This window comes from Mustela nivalis, assembly GCF_964662115.1.
Source record: "Mustela nivalis genome assembly, chromosome: 1".
In the NCBI taxonomy this organism is placed as follows: Eukaryota; Metazoa; Chordata; class Mammalia; order Carnivora; family Mustelidae; genus Mustela; species Mustela nivalis.
In genome coordinates, this window is record NC_139020.1 from 130,616,736 (window position 1) to 130,639,945 (window position 23,210).

At 47.7% G+C, this 23,210-nt stretch overlaps 1 protein-coding gene across 5 annotated transcripts in view; it reads left to right on the forward strand.

Moving 5' to 3' along the window:
- The window catches only part of GALNT15 (polypeptide N-acetylgalactosaminyltransferase 15), a 42,493-nt gene that overhangs the window by 14,391 nt on the left and 4,892 nt on the right, over positions 1–23,210 (forward strand). For 3 of the 5 annotated variants that reach the window (XM_082697842.1, XM_082697841.1, XM_082697843.1), the window contains exons 3-8: positions 3,728–3,932; positions 10,464–10,631; positions 12,917–13,034; positions 15,044–15,238; positions 17,898–18,029; positions 18,385–18,489. In XM_082697842.1, coding sequence (XP_082553968.1) covers positions 3,728–3,932; positions 10,464–10,631; positions 12,917–13,034; positions 15,044–15,238; positions 17,898–18,029; positions 18,385–18,489 — 923 coding nt within the window. The other 2 variants (XM_082697844.1, XM_082697845.1) reach the window with 2 other exon arrangements.

Below are 23,210 nucleotides of genomic sequence, written 5' to 3' on the forward strand. Positions count from 1 at the left end.
TGTCTCCAGGTGATGATCAGGTGCAGGTAACTCATTAGTGAAAAGCCCCAGGGACACCCAGTAAGGCAGTTGTGGGGAGAAGACAAAGTGGACAAGCAAGACAAGGAGATTCCGGCGAGGATCTCAGGAGGGGCACTCCAGCCTGATTCCAGCGGGATCCCTCCCAGTCCCAGTCTCCCCACAGTCCAATAAGCTTCTTGCCCAGACACTCAGGAATCACAGCCGGGTGGCCATTCCTAAGGTCTCACTGCCTCCTAGACACTGGGTGAAGCACTTGACATGTATGAGTCCCCAAATCATTCTCGTTTAGCCCGATCCATTCATTTTCCAGCCAAGGAAACTGAGGCCTGGAGAAGAGAATTGACCAGGACTGAGTCATGCCAAGGGCAGCAGAGTCAGGCCCAGAGCCCAGACTTATAGAATCTGCTCAAATGTTTCCACTGGTGGGAAACTCACTCCTAGGGACCAGTCCATTGAATGGCTGAGTCACTCAGAGAAGATGGAGCCAGAAGAAGGTTCTAGGTCAGTGCTTCTCAAGCTTGAATGTACCTCAGAATCACCTGGCAGGCTTGTTAAAACACTGATTGCTAGGATCTCCCCAGAGTTTCTGGATCTGGTACTGGACGCGCCAATTTGCATTTCTTTTTCTTTTTTAAGATTTTATTTATTTGACAGAGAGGGAGCGATCATTAGTAGTCAGAGAGGCAGGCAGAGAGAGAGGGGGAAGCAGACTCCCTGTCGAGCAGAGAGCCCAATGCGGGGCTCGATCCCAGAACCCTGAAATCATGACCTGAGCCCAAGGCAGAGGCTTAACCCACTGAGCCACCCAGGTGTCCCCGAATTTGCATTTCTAACAAGGTCTCTAGTGACATGCATGATGCGGTCCGTAAATGACACTTTGAGAACTACTGCTCTTCTCAGGCTTTGTTTCTGGCTCAACCAAATGTCCTGTGGAGGTCCCCCTTGGCTCTGTGGGGAGAAAAGACTGCTCCCAGGTAAAATGAACACTTGCTGAGGTCCAAAAAACACCTTTCTGAGGGGAATGATAGAAGACAAGCTTGAGTAGCCACAGGCCTCTGTTAGGTCTTCTGTAGGTCCTCATGTGGGGAATTTTCCCAGCTCAGGCATGGCAGTGAATTGGATGAGCCAGAGGTTCTGGAAGAGGTTACTAGGGTACATTCGGCTGCATATTAGGCAGGACCACTGAGCGATTCCTGGGCTGGGCTCAGCTGGCTGGTGGAAGTACCCATAGTGTCTGAACTCTTGGCTGTGCCAGAGTCCTCCCAAGAGCACATCTGTGCTTCCTCCCCCATCAGCTGATGAACTGTGTTATGTCAGTGTCCTTTGGTAGCCTTCCCTTCTCCTTGTGTGCGTAGAAGCAGAGGAGCTGGGCCCCAGGGCAGTTGGGTCCTCCAATGTCCTTGGCATCTTCTTCTTGTTTTATTTTATTTTTTATTTTTATTATTTTATTTTAATTTAATTATTTTAAATCATCTCACCTTTTTTTAAAAAAAAAAGATTTCATTTATTTATTTGAGTGAGACAGACAATGAAAACAAGAGCAGGGAGGAGGGGTAGAGGGAGAGGAAGAAGCAGACTCCCTACTGAATAGGGATCCTGAAATGGGGTTCAACCCCAGGACCCTGAGATCACGACCCAAGCAGAGGCTTAACTGACTGAGCCACCCAGGCGCCCCACCCTCTGCATCTTCTTCCTTCCAGTTAGCCCTACTTGGGAGTGTGGCTTTTGGTCTCATAATCCAATGAGGTTGCTCTACTTCTGAGTATCTCATCACATTCCAAACAGGAAAGGAAGAAATGCAGATAGACAGAGGTCAAGCAAGTTTGTCCTTTAGAAAAAAATCAGGAAAACAATAGTTTTTCCAGAATCTTCTCACCTAGTGTATGTATTTCCACCAGAGTTAGAGTATAAGGCTATTAGCAACAGCAAGAGAGTCTTGGTAGGTTAGTGCTTTTAGCTGCTCTGAACAAAATCAAGTTTCTGCTAGTACGGTAGAAGGGGAGAATGAATGTTGGACAAGACAACTAGCAGTTCTCAGTACACTGGGGTCACCAAGGGGTGGCTCTAATATAGTCAAGTTCAGAAATTTTAATAGTTTTGCTAACAGAGCTCCTTCTCTAGGGAATGGACTTGGGACTAACAAACTTACCAGAAAAATAATTATAAAGTAATAAATTGGCATAATATTTTGCCACCAAGAAATCCAACAACCATTGACTGGGAATCCTTATGTCCACTGCTCAGGACAGTTTCCTTTATAGAAAAGTCTCCCTGAGGAGCTAGCTGCATGCTACTCAGAAGACAACTCTCCAGGGAATCTGGTGGTATCTTCAGGAAAGGCTGCCTGAACTTTCCCCAGCTCCCTGGAGACACAGCTAACAAAGTAGCAAGTCTGTGTGCATTCCCCTCAAGACTGCCTCTGGGCTGGAGAACCAGGGAAACTCTTGCTGGTTGGTACAGTTCTGTTCAACACACATATACTGAATGCTTACCATGGGCCAGCTCTAAGCTAGGGATCAGAACCCTGGAAATGCAGAAGGTATAATCCTTGCCCTTGAGATCTTAGTTCAGTGGACTAGGGGTGCCCCATTTCCAAGACTTCATGAAGGACACTACTTCTCCATGAATGCATTATTTCTACTTTCTCCACTGGCTTTCTCATCTTGATGTATGTACGCATGTATGTGGGTGCACACACACAGTTTTTCTTATCTTAAACACAAAACCTAATAAGCCTCTCTCTTCCTTTATCTCCTCCAGAATCATGGTTCCTAAAAGAATGTCTAGACTCTTGGTCTTGGTTTCTCATGTCCCACTTCCTCGTCGACCCACTGCATTGTCCATCCACCCCTACCACTATAATGAAGCCACTTTGGCCAGCACCCCTGATGATCTACTGGTGGCCGTATTTAATGGACCTCTGTCTTTGACCTCCTTAACCACTGTCTTAGGTCAGATTTCTTAGAAGTGGAGCCTGAGATGGGATTCATGGGTTTGTGAATTTTAGGGGATGTACTCTCAGGGGAAGCCTGTAGGAGGGTCGGGGAAGCAGGAGACGCAGAGGAAGGAGCTGAGCCAAGATGAGGTTTCAGATGAAGTCCAGCCATAGCCTGAACCCGTGGAGAGCTCTGCAGTGCCAACTGCATCTCAGAGTCTGTCTTACCTCAAGGCAAGGGAGTGGGCTTTGGTAGCCCTGCGCTGGTTGGTCATTGACCCTTGGCTTCTGGGACCAGGGGTGGCATTCTGCAGGACTCACTGGCACTCGCTGGAGAGGCAGTTTGATACCCAAAGGCGTGTCTCCAGAGAAGGGTGCAGACTAGTTAGCAGCAGACCTATAGTTGCTGACTATGTGCAAACCAAACCTAAAAAGGGACCCCAGGCCATCTGAGTCAGGCACCAACAGTATCTGCATAACCTCCCTGTTGCATGCATTTAGAGAAGGTTAGCCATTTCTCCCCTCTCCTGGTTTTATGACACCGTCTCTCCTGGCTTTTACTGGAGAGAGTACTGATCCACCGCAAACTAACGAAACAACTTATATCTTAGCAACAACCACAGTGTCATGTATCTGAGTCTTGAGACCCTGGTACTCACCACAGCTCCTGAGAGAGAGAGACTGGCTGACAATGATCCTAGAGACAAGTCATCATGATCTCATTGGCTGCGGCATCTGTGACCCCACTGACCACAACTCTGTTGATTCCAGGACAACTCAAGTCTTCTCTCAGCGAGTATGTGGCCAGGCTGGAGGGGGTGAAGTTGCTCAGAAGCAACAGGAGGCTGGGGGCCATTGGGGCCCGGATGCTGGGGGCCACCAGGGCCACCGGGGATGTGCTGGTCTTCATGGATTCCCACTGTGAGTGCCACCCGGGCTGGCTGGAGCCCCTTCTCAGCAGAATAGCTGGTGACAGGTAACTTTGCCCCCAGGTTCTGGAGGGTGGAGGTGGGGCTGGGAGAAATAGTCTATAGTCTCCACCACTCACAGAACATCTAGCCACCATTGAACAAGTCCCCAAGGCTCCCCCATGCCAAAGCAATATGTTTCTTTGTTGTTTTTTTTCAGATGTTTGAAGTCGAACCTTTTTGAAAGCATAGGAGGTATATTGGAAGTTAGATGTCCTCCAGCCCATCTGTCTTGTTTTCTAAAGACCAAAACGGGCCTGGAGAAGCAACTTCTCTTAAGTGGCAAACACTCCTGAATAGGGTAACATCTTACCATGGTGATCACTCCCTTCGTTGAAAAGCGAGGAATTTTAATCAAGATTATCAGATAAACTGGGGAAAATCTTTCTATTTTGCTCATAGGTACTTACCCCTAAACAGAATGTGTTAGATTCTGTGATTGCTAAACTTCCATCAAAAACCACCATTGGTTTTTGGGATGAGGGGTCTCCAAAGTTCTAACCAAGGCCTCAGGAATGTGAAGTCATTACATACCCCTTAGCCCCACATTTAAAAAGTTTTCTTTGACCATTTCTCTGTTCTTCCCCCATCATGCTGTCATTCACTCCCCACTTCCCTGTTCTCCTCATACAATTCCTAAATGTGTCCTATCAACCATTTTCCTCAATCTGAATATCTCAGTAAGGAAAGCAAAACCTGGTGGCTAGCCCACCTTGGGCTCCCCCATCCAGGCATACCCCTGGGGGTTTGCAGAGGCCTATCACACAGTGGGAGTTCAACAAACGATTGTTTCTGATGATGGCCAGCCAGATAGGGCTGATGCCAGAACCAAGCCTTATGACTTCTATTCTTGCACTCCTCCCCATGGTAAAGATTCACTCTCTCCTTTGAAGTTGGGGTTGACAACATCAGAGAAAAGCCCTTTCTGGATGAGGAGGTAGAGGAATTAGCATACTCCTCTTGATGAGGGAGGTTTCAAACAATATGATGTCAATTGCTAATAGTCCAACAATTCCTTTTTAATAAAGAACAATCACAGTTTAAGTGAAATCAGGAAGGATTAGTTTTGACCAGCATTGTGATACAGATTATCACCCACTCCTGTCTCTTATCTCAGAAGAAAAGGAGACGTATATCAATCCAGCACCAGGACGAGGGCAAGCAAACACACAAACCGGACAAACGCTGCCATCTTGGATTCTGCCCTCAAAATCACAATAACCGTGTATCATTGCTATAGGAACTGAAGTTGGTCCAGCCAATTCCCCATCTAATTCTCATCCCCGTGGCACTGAAAGATGGCTTTCAGAGGGACCTGTAAGGTCATCTAGACCTATCTCATGATTTCACTGCTGAAAAGAACTAGGGACCAGGGAGTTACGGTAAAGGAGACCCCTCAGGGTCACACAGTCACTCAAGAGCTAGGCTGTTGGCTATGCTTCTTTTATGCAGACATTTAGGAATCCAAGACTTAATATATAGCCTTATGTATGTATAACCCGAATAGACCTTTTTCATACAATTCTTTACTGATGCCCCCATGAGATGCCTGAGGCAGGTACTTCTGTTTCTGTTTCACAGAGAGGGATAGTGGGGTCTCAGGGGGTGAAGTGATCTGCGAGGGCATGCGGAGACTTTGCCACTGAGTCAGGTGTTCTAACTCTGAGTCTATTGCTCTTTTTGTTATCTGAGTTATTTTAAGAATTGGAGAAGTTGATCAGGGAGTGACATTTACTCATTCCCTCCCTCCACCCTCGTTGTGAGACATGTGTTAAAACATTGATTAGAATGAGCCCCTCATGTCTGCTTCTCACATTGGTGCCATTTTCACAGATCTGGAGATTTCTCACTCTAGGCTGAGAGAGGAAGACTTGGCAATCCCTCAGTGTCCTCAGCTATAAATAAAATGGGGCTCCCTGAGAAACCTTCCACAGTTAAGAGGTGGGTCCATGAAATTTTCATTTCCTGGGCTCTTTCCTTCCCCTCTTTATCCAACTTCTCCCCTCCCCATCTCCTTCCCTCTTATTCTCCTTCCCTCTCTCCCTGCCTCTCTGCCCCCCAACATGCATGCACGCACACATGGCCTCTGGTCGTAGACCCCATTTTGGCTTGGCTTCCTTTTCACGTCCCCTCTCTTCTATAGTTCAGCCATCTTTTTGTCATCCCACATCTCTTTCACAACTTCCTGTGTAGCCTGTTCTCTTTGGGACCTAGTGTTCGGCTTGCAGGCCTTCATAGGTGAGGGCCTGAAAGAAAAGCTAGCTCTCATGGGTTCTCATCTCTCTCTACACCCAGTGAAGCTCTGAAATCCATGGCCTGGGAGAGTGACCCTTTCAAGGTCTTCTTTGCTTCTACAGCAGTTTTGCTCAAGTGTTTCCTCTGCCTTCCCATGGTAGCTCACCTCATGGGGAGCAAAGTTGTAGAAGCCATTGGGCACACTTCAAACAGCTGCTGCTCTTGAAGAGAGGAAAGGGGCCCCAACTGGCTCTGAGGCTCATGGCAAGAAACATTCTGTCCCCAGGTGATGACCCATTGTGCAGAAGGCAAGAAATGGTCTTTAAGACCTTTCATTTAAAAGGTAAAGTGAGATGATGAGTAACAGTGTAGTAAGCCATAAATCAGCTATTTCAAAGAGTCATAACTTCCTCAGCATCCTGACCAGAGGGTTCAAGTCCTGGTTCCTAGCTCTGGTTCCCTACCCCTGCCCACAGAACACGTCTAGAGAGAGCCATATGGCAACTTTGTGTGAACTGGTAAGAGGATTCCCTTCCTCATTACCCTTTACTCTCATTTCTCAGAACATGTGTCATAATACATTCATTTTTTTTTAGAACAAGTTACTTGAATGATAACTGCCAGAAATTTTAGAATTAAGTATGCAAATTACAGTGTCTATGATATTTGAAGCATTCTCTAAGTTTGGGCAGTGCATAACCCACATAACTGTACATAGCAGCAGACAGAGTTGCTCAAAGAGCATTTTTTTAGAGCAGTGTTGGAGGTGCTGATTGGTAGTTGGTTTCCGGGTAAAGTAACAAAGATGAAGATCAGGGGTAGCTGTTATTCCAGCTGCCAGCTGTCAACTGCCTTCTGCTAACTGTCAGCTCTAATAGCCAAGCCATGGAGTGAGAGTCATGGTGCTAGAAAAATGAAGGTTTCCAGTGGGAAAGGGGCAGTCCTTTGTGAAGTGCTGAAAGACAACACCCCCTGAGGGGCGATACCGGCTCCACAGGCTGTCCAAGCTGTTTTCCCCTTGAATTTGATCTGGTCCTGTATCTTAGAGACATCTAGTTTATGAGGTCACATAGTGTTCAGCTAAGGCTGAGGTTGCTCAATGGGGAGAAGCAAGGTAGGACAGGGAACAGACCACCTCCCGTCACCCGCCCTGCAAGGGGTTAAATGATAGAAAGCAGTCTGAGGAATCCCATGTGAATGTGTATGCATGCGTGTGTGCGGGTGTGTGTGGGGGGTGGGGCGAGGAGCAACAGGGGGACCAAGCTACCTCCAGCCCACAAAGGGAGCAGCCTTCTTTTGGTCTCCTGCCCCAGGGAAACTCTCCAGCCTCATCCTCCGCACTCCCTTCAACATGACAGAGTCCGGAAACGGCTGACTCTGGAGTCTTGAGGGCACGCTTGGGAAGCAAGAGCTCTAGGATTAGAGCATTCAGAGACTTTTGCATCTTGATATAAGATACTTTCCGCAAGACCAAGAATTTGTGTGAACTTCCAAAACGACTTTAGATATCACAGAGCAGGAGGAACAGGGAGCTGCAGGAGTAAGAAAGAGGGATGAGGTAAGTTAGGGCTGATGAGTAGCCTAGGTCCGGTTGTAAGGTTGAAGCCACAGCTACCTTTTGAACACTTGGCCAGTGGTCTATTAGCTGAGCTCATGTTCTGCAGTCAGCCAGTCTTTGCAGACAGCTCTACAACCCCTGTTTGTCTTTGGAAACCCAGCTGCCTGACTCCCTGGAGCTTAGAAAAGCTTAAGAGAGAATCAACCTTGTACTTGCTTGAGAGTTAAAAATCAATTTGCAAGACAGAATGAAGGTGTAAGCAGACACTTCTACCTCCTTCCAAGTCAAACAGGGCAGCATTGCTATTTTGCTTTAAATGTAGTCCAAGGACACCAGACACATCTGTAGGTATGGAACCCGAAACTAAATATAAGACTGTTTGGGTTTTTTAAATCACTATTTTTGAGTCACGAGACTGCAGTTACTCCCTAATTCAGCCGTGGCTAAGCAGCTGCTATTCTCTTTGTCTCTATCCAAAAGGCACTCAGAGTATCTCCTGATTCTTCACTTAGGTGTCTCGTTAAAACAGAAGGAAAGGGAGATCTCAGACAGAAAAAGATAGCATTGGATATTTGGGGTGATACGGTTATCAACCATGATTTTTGCATAGGACTCTGAGCTTCCAGCAAGACAGAGCAAATAGAGAAACCTGACAATATTCTAGAGTTCCCATTTTCTGGTCAAAAGTAATGTACAGCTTTTTCAGGAAGGACACAACTCAAAGATCTAAGACCAGCTAGTTGTTTGGTTGCTTGGATGCAATGTCCTTTCCTATCCCGCTGTGATTACTAAGATGGCACGAAGAATCCTGAATCTTCAGGATTCAGTCACATGGCTTCCCTGGCTCTTGACTCTGAAATTCCACAAAACGCTTTGCCAGTAGCCAAATCCATCCCATCTGCTCAGTTCACTCCCCAGTAAGTGGGAACTTGGGAGGGGGGCTGGGTGTCCTCCTTTTTCCTTTGATCTTGCTTCTCCGTTTTCTCAGATCAATTCAGGATGCCAGAAGTAGAGGGGACCCAGACGGATTAAGTTTCCTTTACCTTCCAGAGGGAAGAGTGTGAAAAGGACAGGAAAATCATATTGGGATCTTTGTTCTAAATATAAACCCCATGACTCTTCTGTCACTGTCAGCCACTTAAGGACAGATAATTGAGACCTAGGACCAGCCTGGCCCTCTCCATGTAGCCTGGGCCACTCCAGCCTGGCCATCTGTGAGATGGAAAGAATAGAGATGGAAATCGATAGAAGTATAAACAGTGTGGCGGGCATCTCTCTGCCAGGAATCTCTCTTCTCTTCGAATGAGAATTTCCAGCACCCCCTGAGTTCAGGCCTGGTCCACTTTATGGCATAGAGTTTAACTTATTTTATTTGAGAGAGAGAGAGAGAGCGAACAGGGGGGAAGCGGAGGGGCACAGGGAAAGGGAGAGAAAGAGAATTTTAAGCAGGCTCCTGGGTCAGTGCAGAGCCCAATGCGGGGCTTGATCTCAGGACCAACCCTGAGATCATGACCCAAGCCAAAATCAAGAGTTGGAGGCTTAACTGATGGAGCCACTTGGACACACCATGGCATAGATTTTAGAAGTAAGGGTCATGAGAGGCCAGAAAAAAATGTGACTCAGATATTGGCTAGGAGGAGATCAGCTCCTGGTATACATAATGAATGACCTGTTTGGTTAAAATGTGAGGTTTCTGACCTGTATCATTTCCCCCATCACCCTTTCTGAAGTCATACCCCAGGCCGTGCAAGCAAAGCAAAACAAGCAGCGAAAACAGCACAAAAGGGGTAAAATCCAGTCACCAACAGCATCAGTAAGTGGGTAAGCAGGCAAGCCTTGACTTGGGACTGCGGTCGGTTGGCCGGTAGACGCTGCATGCTCATACAGGTGCCTTTACACCAGGGACACTGCTGGAGCTTGGCGGTCCTCATTCCTCAGGCCCATCAAGTTGTCTGATACAGGGAGGAACAGGAACTGGATCCTAGAGCAGGGACCCGTGAACCTTCCGAAATTGTGCATCATATTTTGGATATGTGCATGTGATTATTTTTCTGAAGAGGAGTCCATAGTTTTCCCCTGATTCTCAAAGGGATCAAAGACCCCCAAAGAAATCAAAAGCCGTAGTCTCAGAACGTTACAGCTGAGAAAGGCGTCTATGGGAAGTGGTTCAAATTCCCATTCTACAACTGAAGACACTGAGGCCCAGACACATGCAGCAGAGCTGAGCCTAGAATCCCACTCTCTTGTCCTTTGCTGCTGTCAACAGAGGTTTTTCAAAAAAGAAAGGGGCAGGCATGCTCTTTACTTAAATGGTTTCCTGATTCCTTATGGAAAAACATACTTAGAACATACATAGAACAGTGCTGTCTAATGGAAATATGATAAGCCATGTACATAATTTAAATGTTTCTAATAGTCATATTACCAAACAAAAAGAAACAGATGCAATTAATGTTAGTAATATATTTTAGTAAGCCCACTATATCCAAAATGTTATCATTTCAACATGTAATCAATGTCAAAATTACTGAGATTTCTACATCTTTTTTTCATACTAAGTCTTCTAAACTCAGGGTGTTTTTTGTACTTACACCACATCTCAATTCAGACGGGCCATGTTTTAGGTGCCCGCCAGCCCCATGGGGCTCCTGACTGCCATGTTACGCAGCATGGGTGTAGATTACACGTCTATCCCCCCGCAAGTGAACGGTTTGTATCCCTTATTTGATTCCACGATTCTTTCCAGGAGCCGAGTGGTTTCTCCTGTCATAGATGTAATTGACCGGAAGACTTTCCAGTATTACCCCTCCAAGGACCTGCAGCGTGGGGTGTTGGACTGGAAGCTGGATTTCCACTGGGAGCCTCTGCCGGAGCGAGACAGGAAGGCCCTCCAGTCCTCCATCAGCCCCATCAGGTGAGGCTCTTCACAACCTGTTTCTCCTTTGCTTCCTCAGGAAGGACTCGGCAGCCAAACTGCTTGGGATCAAATTCTGGCCCCACAAGTTTCCCAGCAAGTTACTCAATCTGTGCCTCAGTTTCCTCATCAGTGAATTGGGGATAACAGGGCTGTTGTGAAGATTGAAAGAGTCACTGTGCAAAAAGCATGGAGAGAGTACTGGGTGCTCAACCCTTGGTGTTACTATTAGTATATTCTTATGGGAATGGGGTCCAGCTTAAGCTCTTTCAGGTGGTTTCTTCAGTGGATGTCTCCATTTGGGGCAGTGAGAGAACCCGAGCTGGAATCCTGACCTAACTTTTCCTCCCCAGGTAACACTGGATTTCCCTAATCTCAGGTGCTTTCTTGCTAAAGAAAGATTCAATCAGGTGAATGCTAAGACACCCTAACTCTCAAAATATATCAAATTTTATGTGTTGTTTGCTTTGTGTGTTGGGGCATGTTTGGGTTTTGGACAAGGATTCTATTTAAGATGTTCTAGGTATCTTCCTTTGCATAACAAACCACCCAAACTTGGTGCTGTAGAACAACAGCAGTTTTATTAAGCTCACAGATTCTGGGGGTCAGGAATTATGAAAGAGAGCACTAGGTTTGGTGGTCTCTGCTGCATGGTATCCAAGACTGCAGGAAATGGCTCAAGATGGCAGTGGGGGTGGGATGCCAATGATACTGGCCATCAGCTGGGACCCCCACGGGAACTTACCCAATCCCTCCAGCAGGCCACTGCACCTGGGGCTTGCTGGATGATGACACTGGGTTCTGCGACAAAGTATTTCAAGATGGCCAAGTGAAACAAGCTGTATCCCCCTCTCCCTTTAAAAAAACAATTTGTTGAGGTGACTTTCACATACCACAAATGAGCCATTTAAATATGAACAATCCTGCAGCAAGTAGCCCAAGTTTTGAACCACCACCTCATTCTAGTGCCGAAAACATTTCCATCACTGTAAAGTAGATTCCCGTACCTATTAAGTGGTTTTCTCCGCCCCCTCCTCCCCTCAGTGCCTGGCAACCACTGTCTGTCTCTATGTATAGATCTATTCTGGATACGGCATATAAATGGAATCATATGATGTGTGACCTTTCCTGTCTTCTTTCACTCAGTATAATGTTTTAGAGGATGTATCCCCTTCTCTCACCAAGCCTCAGAAGTCACCCAGGGTCACTTCCAGAAAAATTACAGGCCCACCTAGGTTCAAGGGAAGGAGACATAGACCCTACCCCTCACGTCAATGTCACATTGTAAGAAGAACCTGTGGGACAAGGAATCCTGTGGTGTTCACCTCAGGCAGTTGACCTCTTTAGCCATGGTCCATCTCCATCATACACGGCCCAATGCCTATCAGTTATTCAGCTGGCTTCTGAATGCCTAGTACAGGGACACAGAATGAAGGCATTAGGCCCAAATAGGCCTTACCAAGGGTCTGCCAAAGGGAGTATGACTCTAACAGAAGTTTGATAAGCCACAAGCTTAGAAGTGCAAAAAAAAAAAAAAAAAAAAGGTCTTTATTTTCTAATAACTGGACTTAGGTCATGTCTATCTTAACCCCCTTTGCACCTAACAGCAGAAAACTTCTATGCAAGTTAGTCAAATTCCATGACAGCTTAGTGACCTCATATTCAAATCTCTCATCTAGGCTTGTCCCCTCTCCCTGTCTCCCTGAAGTTGATTTTGAGCTCCAGACTTCTACGGGGGGTACAGTATCGGTGTGGGGAGGGAGTGTCCCACCTTGGGCTCAAGCTATCCAGCATCAGTTTTCACCACAATGCACTTTCACTGGTCATGGCCTCTGGCCAGAGGTTGGCACACCCGGCCCCCAGCGGCCTGCGCCCTCCTCTCAGTATCTGCCCAAGTCCCACTTTGGGACGTGGGAAGAAAAATCCTGACTGCTTCCCTTTGTGCAGGCCTAGTGCTACCTGTCTTAGCATATATTATGCAAACCAAGACCTTCTTCCCAAAGGTCTCTCTAGAGGCGCTCAAGCCAGAGGTCAGGGGAGCCTTGGGTACAGCCCCATGGCCCTCCCTTTAGGAGGTATAAAGGGCCCAGGCAACTGTAGCTCCCTCCTCATAAAATGCTGGGATTTTTGACGTGGTTGCTTGGCTCTGGTCTTGCAGTTAAAAGCATTGAGGTCTATCTGGGCCCGTAGCCCACTCTCTTGGCCACTAGAGCTCCCGCAGGGTAAACCTTCCTGATACGCTCGGGGTTCTGAACTGCCGTCTGTTCCATTTTCTCTCTTCCCAGGAGCCCCGTGGTGCCCAGCGGGGTTGTGGCCATCGACAGACATTACTTCCAAAACACTGGAGCATATGACCCTCTCATGTCTCTGCAGGGTGGCGAAAACCTCGAGCTTTCTCTCAAGGTATGTCCTGGACCAAGGGAGGAGCCAGAGGCTTCTATTGAGTAGTGGGTAAGGCCCCACGTTGGGGGCAGCCATTAGAAAATGCTCCTGGTCAGGTCAAAGGCTGCAGGCAAAGTGTAAAATCATGAAATGGGGTATGTCAAATCTCCCCTTCCCATCTGTCTCATGCCCTACCTAGACTGTGCCCCCAGCTTCTCTCATGAAGCCAGCTAGGAAACCTGCCTGTAGGAAAGGGCACGGTGTCAGCCAAGAATACTGTCATGCAGGGATTCCCATACATTCTCTTTGCACGGCCCCGTCATTATTCGCAGCACCCATAGGCCCAAACCACACCAGAAAGTTCTGTGCCCTAAGTACAGTGGTCCCTTATCCGTGGTTTCATTTGCCTGTGGTCAGCCATGATCAGAAGCAGACGTCTTTCTGAGGTATCGTGAGGTTGGTGGTAGCCGAACACCAGGTCACAGTGTCTGCCACATTTCTCTCATTCCATCTCATCACAGGGACAATTTTATCATCTTGCGGCATCACAAGAAGGGCAGGTACCCTATAAGAAGATATTTTGAAAGGGGCACCTGAGTGGCTCAGTTGGTTGAGCATCTGCCTTCGGCTCAGGTCATGATTACAGGGTCCTGGGATCAAGTCGCACATCAGGCTCCCTGCTCAGAGGAGAACCTATATCTCCTTCTCCTGCTGCCCCTGCTTGTGCTTGTGCTTTCTCTAATCTCTCTCTCTCAACTTCACTCTCTGTCAAATAAATATCAAATAAAATCTTTCAAAAGAAAAAAGAGGAATATATTTTGAGAGAAAGACACAACATTCATGTAACTTTTATTACAGTATGTCATTATATTGTTCTATTTTATTAGTAATTGTTAATCTCCTTCTGTGCCTAATTTATAAATGAAGCTTTATCACGAGTATGTATGTATGTATGTCTAAGAAAAGACATAGTATACAGAGAGTCCAGAACTATCAGCATCTACAATGGGTCTTGAACATATCTCACATGGATAAGAGGAAACTACTGTAGCTCCAAAAAATAAGTATTTGTCCTAAAAATTCAGCACCCATTGGGCACCACACAGCTCCTCGAACCTCAGAATCAGATCAGACCCGACCACCCTCATTTCCCGCTCCATGTCAATTTTAACACAATACTGGCTTTTTCATCACAGCAACCACTGAAAGCCAAATCTAGTAGAGATGTTTATTATACAAAGTGCAGCCATCTAATGTTGAAACCATGAATTACCTCAAGCTTGTCGCTTGCAGAACATCTGACAGATGTCACTCCATTTCTCTCAAATATTTAAAATACCCCCCTTGAGGCCCTTTGAAGTTGCTGGGGCACCCTTGGGGTACCTTGGCATACAGTTTGGGAACCCCATTTTTGTTCCAGTTCATATGCTGCCTATGCTAGGAAAGTTTTTGTTTTTCCTCTTTATCCCTAAGAATGACATGAAAAGCTTCCTGTCAAATGAATTCCAGGCCTGTGGAAATAGGCAGGAAGGTTAGTGGAGAATAGTGAGAACCTTCTTGAAAAAGGGGAGACTGATTATGTTTAAGGAAAGCTTGCTTTGATCTCCACATAAATGGCTCTGGTGCCTTTGCAACAGAAGACATCACAAGCTTTGAGAAATTCTCTGATCACTAAGGACTCCTTATTCCCTGAGGAAGGAGCTTTGGGGAACAGAGACACTAAGCCACATGTCTAGCAGCTCTAAATGGGTGGGTGTGCTTTAGGGGAAGGACATGTTTAGGTTGCTGTGTGGATGTGGTGCCCTTACTCCACTGACTCTGTCCCAGGACAGCTGGACCCATTCTTCCCACCCTTTCTCTCCCCAGCCCAGAACTCCCAGACCCAGAAACTCTGTGGCACCCCAAGGACTAGAATTCTCTTTCCCGTTTCGTACTCCTGATTTCTTGTGCATTTTGCCAGCCCCTGGATCCTTCACTTCCCGTGAACGTGGAATAGTGTTCAGATGTTTATTTTTCTCCTTTTCTGGCAGGTCTGGCTCTGTGGTGGCTCCGTTGAAATCCTCCCCTGCTCTAGGGTGGGACACATCTACCGGAATCGGGAAACCCACTCCCCCGTTGATCAGGAGGCCACTCTGCGGAACAAGGTTCGCATTGCTGAGACTTGGCTGGGCTCTTTCAAAGAGACCTTCTACAGGCACAGCCCAGAGGCCCTCTCCTTGAGCAAGGTAAGGAGAGATCTTGGCAGGGGCTTCTGGCCCTCTCCCTCTAGGCTGGAGGGGAAAATAAAAGCTTTTGGCCTGTGCTTCCCTTAATTTGCCCCTCTTAAGGGGCTCTTCAACCAGGCAGGGCTGTCCATCTCTCCCAAGCATCTCTTCCAGGCATCAGAGTCTCCCAGCTGGTCTTGGCCTGGAGCCCACCAGGAGAGATGTCAGTGGGATGACATCTATGGGAAGTGGCATAGGACATATGGGAGCAGAGGACAGATTGGGCAGGAAAGAAGCAGTAACAGGTCTCAGAGGGCCCTTTCATCCTGGACAAAGTGCTCAAGGCTATGAAATTATCCAAGGCAAGAAACAAAGTATAAAAATAAACAGAAAAGATCTAAAACAAGTCACAGAAAAATTAAAATTTAAACATTTAATTAAATGTCCGTAAGTAGTGCTTTTTCAACTGCCATTCAGCTCGATTCTTGTGGCTGACACATACATACTATTCGACATGAGATGCGCGTTCCCACTGATGTTTGCTATGCTGGGAGTAGGGGCTCCAAAGGTAAGATTTGGACCCACAAACGTCTTGGACCCACAAAGGTCTTGGGATAATTCCCACAAGCTTCTTGCCAGCCTACGCTGTTGGGTGTTCTCTATTCTCTGAGCCACAGATCTCCCCATCTGTTCATCTGATGACTTTCACAAGGACAATGCCACCTCCTACTGGTAAATGAGAAGAACTTTTTTGTTCTTCTCCCCTGTTGAGCATTCCTATTAATTCCTGTTTTGGAAATGTCCTGTTGTCTACGGCCATACCACCCTGAACGCGCCCGATCTCGTCTGGAAATGTCCTGTTGCTGACGTCAGTGTCGAGATGTTAAGAATATCACTGCCTCCCTTAAGGCAGAGGCATTTCTTTAAATTTAAATAATTAAAAATTAATTTTGCTCTACAATTTCTATCCTTCCTTCCCTCTCCCACTCCACCTGCAAAACCCTCATGTGGATTTTGAGATGCAAAAATTCTGGGCACCCAAAACACAAGGCCAGGGTTTCACTGTTGGAAGAGTTAATATTGTCTTGTTTTTTCCTCTCAGGCAAGGTTGTACAGAAGGACAAGTTCATTGTCAGATGCCTCCTCACTGGAGGTCAGACAAGGACAGGGTAGATTTGCCAGTTTGTTTCATTACCAGGAAAGGTGAAGGGAATGGGATGCGCATGAAGGAATGTTCCTGCTCTGGGAGCAAAATCCAGCCCTAAGGCGTGGCTGGCGGGGTCTTAAACAAACACTCAGAATGCCAAGAAATGATAAAAAACTTATACTAATTTCCTAGAGGAAAGAGTAATAGATCTCTTTGGTTAATGGTAGGTACAAATGCTGAATGAGCAAGACATTCCTGCCTCAGAGAAGTTGTTCTCAGACTTCCTGTGGCTGAAACTCACCAGGAGAGATGATTAAAATGCAGATTCCTGGAGTGCTGCCCCTACCTACTGAATCATAATGTTGGGCATAGGGCCAAGGAATCTGCATTTTTAACAATCTCCTTGGGCATTTCTGAGCCAGGTGCTCGGGATCGCAATTTGAGGAGCATATCGAGAGCATTTCAGCATGGAGGATTGAGGCCTTACTCCTTCCAACATTTCCATCTGAGGAGTAAAAGAAGGAGGAAGCTGAATCAAACCAAACTCACGTCATACAGTCTGTTAGCCTAGTGTCTAGTTGGCAGCCTAGAGACCATCAAGCTGGAACTCTGAAATGGACTTCTTATTCCAGGCCTCTCTCCTTTCTTCTCCTCACCCCAGGAAATATTCTCTCTCTCTCTCTCTCTCTCTCTTTTATTACGTAGGCTCCATGCCCTGCATGGAGCCCAAAGTGGGGCATGAGACCCTGAGATTAAGACCTGAGCTGAGATCAAGAGTTGGATGCTTAACCAACTGAGCCACCTGGGTGCCCCCCCACTTTTGTTTTTGATCTTTCTAACCACTCTTTAGCACCCCTGTCTTCCCTAAACCAGGACTTAGTACCAAATGTATGGGCAGGTTTTCTCAGATCTTATCAATATAGCCAAATAGGTAAATTTATACTAAAGTGTTAAGGACTTACCCGATAACCATCCCAGGACAATTATATTATAAAGGAAAATCTCAAGGAAAGCAGATAGCATCACCCAAAGGAATGATTCATTAATGGAAGAGATTGGGCACTTAGAGGGGAAGAAAAGTAAACTTGCCTTGTCTCCACCGCACCCCACAATTTCCCAGCTTATTTCATCTGAGTGGCCTTTGGGCCATTTCCTGCCTCCATAAGGCTCATTCTAGTGCTGCACCACACCAGCAAAGCCCCACCATTTTGCCAGCTTCCACCGAAAAGTCCTTAGAGCTCCGGCATAATGGTCTCTGTTGACCGAAAATGTGAGGGATTATGGGGAGGGAGTGACCTCACACCCACATTGCTGGTTCCACAACTCTCTTTAGGGAGCATCCATCCTATTCTGTCCCTTTTAAACCTCTTCTTCCAACACATGAGCTTCCCCCTTGTCTGCAGCCCTGGGGATCCATGGCCTTGGTTCCCTCTCTCTGTCCCACTTCCTCAGTCACCTCTGTCCTTTCCCCCATGCATGAATGGTGGCGGACAGCAGGCTTCTTCCCCGTCTCACTGCCCGTGTCTTTCTCAGACCGAGAAGCCAGACTGCACAGAACGCCTGCAGCTGCAAAGGAGGCTGGGCTGTCGAATGTTCCACTGGTTTCTGGCCAACATCTACCCTGAGCTGTACCCATCGGAGTGCAGGCCCAGGTTCTCTGGAAAGGCAAGGCATAACCTGGGGAAGATGAACAGGAAGGAGAGGGGGTGGGCAGCCTCCCAAGATAGAAACTGAACCCTGGCCACACAGTCCCAAAGTCCATGGGGCCCCAGAGGCTTTCGTGCCTGCCCTGAGGGAGGTGACTGGTTGCCATGAAACCTGTCCCAGGGTCCTTCTTTGTGACAGGTGTGGCCTGCCTCCTGTCGCTTGGGATTAGAGGCTTCAGCTTGACGTTGCTCATTTCGGGTCTGAACCTGACCCCATGAGCTACACTGGGGAGAGAGAAGAGGAATGGCGCCTCACAGAGGGTATCTTTACAGTGGACGTCGGGGTTCACTTCTGTATGGGTGTCCACTTTCAGCTCCACAACACTGGACTTGGCTTCTGTGTAGACTGCCAGGCGGAAGGGGACATCCTGGGCTGCGCCATGAGGCTAGCTCCTTGCAGTGACAGCCGGCAGCAGCAGGTGGGTAATCAGAATTCTCAGTGTCACAGCAAGGGCTGACCTGAGAATGGTCTTCCTGGGATGCTCCTTGCTTCCCTTTGGGGCACCTCCTTTCAGTGGTCCCATGTCTCCTGCTCCTCTGACTTGTCTGACTCTGCCCACTCTGCCCCCAGGCACAAGCACAAACACGGGCCATCATCAGAGAAGACACGTATCTGGGCTTGGAAACGGAGACTATCTGGTCGATGTTTTTATCAAGCAGATGAGGAAACTGAGGCTCAGGGAGTGACCAGCCTGGGGTTACAAACTCAGATATGCCCAGGGTCACGCAGGGAAAGGGGTTGAGCACAGTGAGCTGAGTGGAGGCTGCTGGGCCTGAGGAGCTCATGCCCATTTGAAAGCACGTGGTACCCGCCCCCCCAGACTCAACAGATGTCTTCTCTTCAGTATGAAAGTGGGCTCAACATATGAGATCACATCCATTTTTTTAAAGATTTATTTATTTATCAGAGAGAGAGAGAGCAAGTACAGGCGGGGGGAGCAGCAGGCAGAGGCGGAAGAAGAAGCAGGCTTCCCCCCTCGCAGGGAGCCTGTTGTGGGACTTGATCCTAGGACCCTGTGATCATGACCTGAGCCAAAGGCAGATGCTTAATCAACTGAGCCACCCAGGTGTCCCACTCCCCCATTTTTTTTTTTAAGAATTTATTTATTTGACAGAGAGTGAGAAAAGGAGAGAGAGCACAAGTGAGGGGAGCAGCAGAAAGAGAGGGGGAAGCAGGCTCCCTGCTGAGCAGAGAGCCTGATGCGGGACTCTATCCCAGGATCCTGAGATCATGACCCGAGCGGAAGGCAGAGGCTTAACCCACTGAGCCACCCAGGTGCCCTCCACCCCCAAAATTTAAAAGACATTTGAAACCCAGGGTTTATGGAAAATCTCCTCATTTAAATTAAACATCTATAATCAGAGGTCAAAGAAAACCACCACGTGCACATACATTTCCGCCGGGACATGGGCAGAAACATGTGGACCAGCCAGAGATCTTCAGCCAACTAGGACCAGAGACAGGGAAAGGAGGTCACCCAAGTGGGCTGTGCAGACACAGAAGCACTGAGGAGGCGAGGGGAGCCCAGAAAGTGTTCTCCATTTGCAGTGGTGCCTCAAAGCCATGACTCAAGGTTACAGGCTTTTCTCAGTCCCCTGATTCTGAGGCCTCCCACGCAGGTGTGCTGTGGCTTTGGGAATGTAATGTGGCTCTGTGGGAGCCAGAGTGCACAAAGGGGGGATTTTTAGGGCACCACAGGAGCACGGTGTGTGTGTGTGTCTGTCTTTCTGTGTGGGTGTCTCTGCACACGTGTGTGTGCATACGCATGTGTCTGTGTGTCTGTGTGAAGCGGAGAAGGAGGGCTGATTTGGGGGCAGACAGGCCTCATGGCCTCAGGTGACCATCTGCTCCACTTGTCAGAGGAAGGCTTACACACAGATGGAGCCATTGGCTCCTGGGTTCAGCACTGGCCTCATTCAGGACATTTCCCAAGCACAGAGCAATTTAGTCTGTGAAATGCCTCCCACAGAGAGGAAGCCTTTTCCTGCATGCTCAGAAGGAAAGCAGAGGATACAAATGTCCCTCAGGAGCAGAGGGGTATAACACAGGAGCTCTTCGGGGATGCCCAGGTTGGTAGGGCCCCTCTCCAATGCAGTGCTCTGATACCTTGTTTGGGGAGGGGACAAGAGGCTTCAGTGAAGACAGAAAAAATGCATGGCTTTCCCCCCGAGGCCCCACTCTGCAGCACAGCTGGCCCTGGCAGGACCTGACAAAGATGGGGCTGAATTGGCAACAGCAGAAGCTTATGGCCCAAAGGGCAGCTGAAGAGGAAGGCTGAACATGCCCAAAAGGCACCCTGCCACAGGGAGAGGCCCCTCCCGGAGCCAGAGCTCCTGCTCTTGGATAGAGATGGCTCACCACAGGGCAGACTGTCTGAAACCAACACTGAGAAATCCAGGTGGTGCCTGGTTAAAATCTAGGCCTAGTAAGGGTGGGTCAGTCCAGTGGCTTGTCCATTCCCCACCTGTGGTTCTTAACCTTTTTAGGTCATATATGACAGTTGCCCCATGGGGGCAGATCAACCCTTGACTCCAAATCTGGTTCAGATCTGGAGACTGATGACTGCACACATGCAACAGGAGAGAATGGAAAGCATCATGAACCATCTCAGGGAGAGCAGGGCAGGCTCCCAGGCAGGTGGCAACTGGCTTTGGCGCTTATGTGGTCGGGGGATGGGCCAGGTGAGTGTTCCCAGGTCCAGCGGGGCTGACCTGGTTTGAACTTCCTGCCAGCACCAAAGAAGAAAGGACTGGAATTTCTTTTCTTTTTTTTTTTCTAAAGAAAAAAATTTTTTAAAGATTTTATTTATTTGACAGACAGAGATCACAATTAGGCAGAGAGGCAGGTGGGAGTGGGGGAGGGGAGCAGGCTCCCCGCTGAGCAGAGAGCCTGATGTGGGGCTCCAGCCTAGGACCCTGGGATCATGACCTGAGCTGAAGGCAGAGGCTTTAACCCACTGAGCCACCCAGGTGCCCCAGGACTGGGATTTCTTATGAGCTTGCCCTGAAGTGCAAGAAGGGGATAAGGCGAAGGGGGTGGAGCTTGAAATCTCAGAGGTCAGACATCACACATGGAGTCAGAATCTTTATTATAAGTCACATGGTTCCTGTAAGAAGGTGATGAATTCTAAGGACAATTTTCCAGAAAAAAACACATATAAGCACATCTGGACAAAATTTTTAAAAATTATCAGGGTTCATGGATCTCTTGAAGCCCCTATGGTCCATGGGCTCTAAAACCCCTGGTTCGTAACCTCCAGAAGCTAAAGGAAGGAGTCAAAGTGAAGAACCATGTCTCCTCTTGCGGCACCCCCAGAGGCTGATAAACTTCATGCCCGCTATTGCCTGAAGAGAGAAGAAGGTAACTAAGTCAGGGAAAGCCTCTAGATGCTGCAGGGTCATTCCAGCACCCATGTAGGCCTCTTGGTTATTGGAAAGGTCTCTTTGTATCTTATGGTATAGATGCTTCTCAAATTTCTATCACAGAATAACTTCCCAAGGTGTTGGGAAACCTCAGTGATGCTAGCTGAGGGTTGGTGGGGCCACTCATTTCACAACTTGGATGAACCTAGAAAGCCTAGATTTCCCCCAAATCTCTTTCAGCCTGTGACAGGGACCTTTGCTTTAAGGCCTCTGTTAAAAATAAACAACAAAGTGCAAGTTGATTATTGATCAAATGAGTCAAGTAAGGCCCCAAGAGCCTGGGAGCAAACTCCAGAACATGTCTTGGAGGGTCTGGAGTCCAGCCCTGCAGGGAGGACCCATGAAGCCAGGCTTGGCAGTGTAGGCCCTAGGATCCCAGAGGAAGGCCTGCAGCAGGAGGGCACGTGTGGAACCAGGTGCTCAGGATTCACGTGGGCTCTTTCAGTTTTGCCCTTTACCAGTGTTCCAGAACATACCAAAATGCATTCACCCCTGGCACAGGGGAGGAGGACATAGATATAAAGCTAAGTGAGGAAGCCATGTGATATGGTAGAAACAGCTCACCACTTTCTAGCTGCATGACATCAGAAGCCTTCTTAACACCTCCAAGTCTTGGTTTTCTCTTCTGCAGTTGGGAATCATGCAGTCTCCCGTGTGCCACCAGAATGTTCACTTTTGTGAGGGTTCTGATTCTTGGTGGGGAAGAGGGGACTAACAAGGACTTGATATGTAGCAAAGTCATGAGCTAGATAAGCTGAGAGCCCTTCTCCTCAAAACACTTAGATATGCCATATAAAAATTAAGAAGAAATACATACCTAACTGAATTAGGGGCCAAAAATCAGAAGGCAACTGAAAATGGAGCCGTATGGCATTGGCCAAGCTCCCTGCCTGAGGTGAGGGAAACTGGGGAATCCAAAGTCATTAGTTACATGTAAGAGTAGTTAATGAGAGCCTACCTACAGCCTGTGACAGAAGAGAAGTTAATGAAACATCACATAAAGCCAACTTTGACCTTCGAAGAGTAACCTATCTGCCAAAAGTTTGACTAGAAAAATCCACCCATTGCCCCAGGAAGATGACAAGGAAATTTGTCTGTCTCCACAGGGGCTTTGTATAAGAAAAAGGAATTAAAAAAAAAAATTCTTTTAACCACAAATCTGCATCTAATTTGGGTTTAGGGTTCAAATTTATGTGTGGTATGGGGATCTTTAAGCAGGACTGGCTACCTAATTCGTGGGTCCCAGTGCAAAATGAAAATGTGGGGTCCTTCATTCAACAATTATTAAGAATTTCAAGATAGTAACAACAGAACAGTAAACCAAGTATATTAAACCCAAAACATTGAACTCTTCTAGGCATGAGGCCCCACATGAATGCACAGATCGCTTTGTCTCCCAGCCACAAAATTAATATAAAAAATCATTCAGGCTGCACCTGGCCAGAACAGAAAATGGTTTTGTTAGGAAAGTGCACTCCAGTTGGGCCACACAGTCTTCCTTCAGTTAAAGCCCCTCTGCAAAGACAGGCACATCCAATACTATGAAACATGGGAAGATGGGCCGCCTGGGTGTCTCAGTGGGTTAAGCCACTGCCTTCGCTCAGGTCATGGTTTCAGGGTCCTGGGATCAAGGCCCGCATAAGGTCTCTGCTTGGCAGGGAGCCTGCTCCCCCGCTCAACCTCGGCCCACCGCCTGCCTCTCTGCCTACTTGTGATT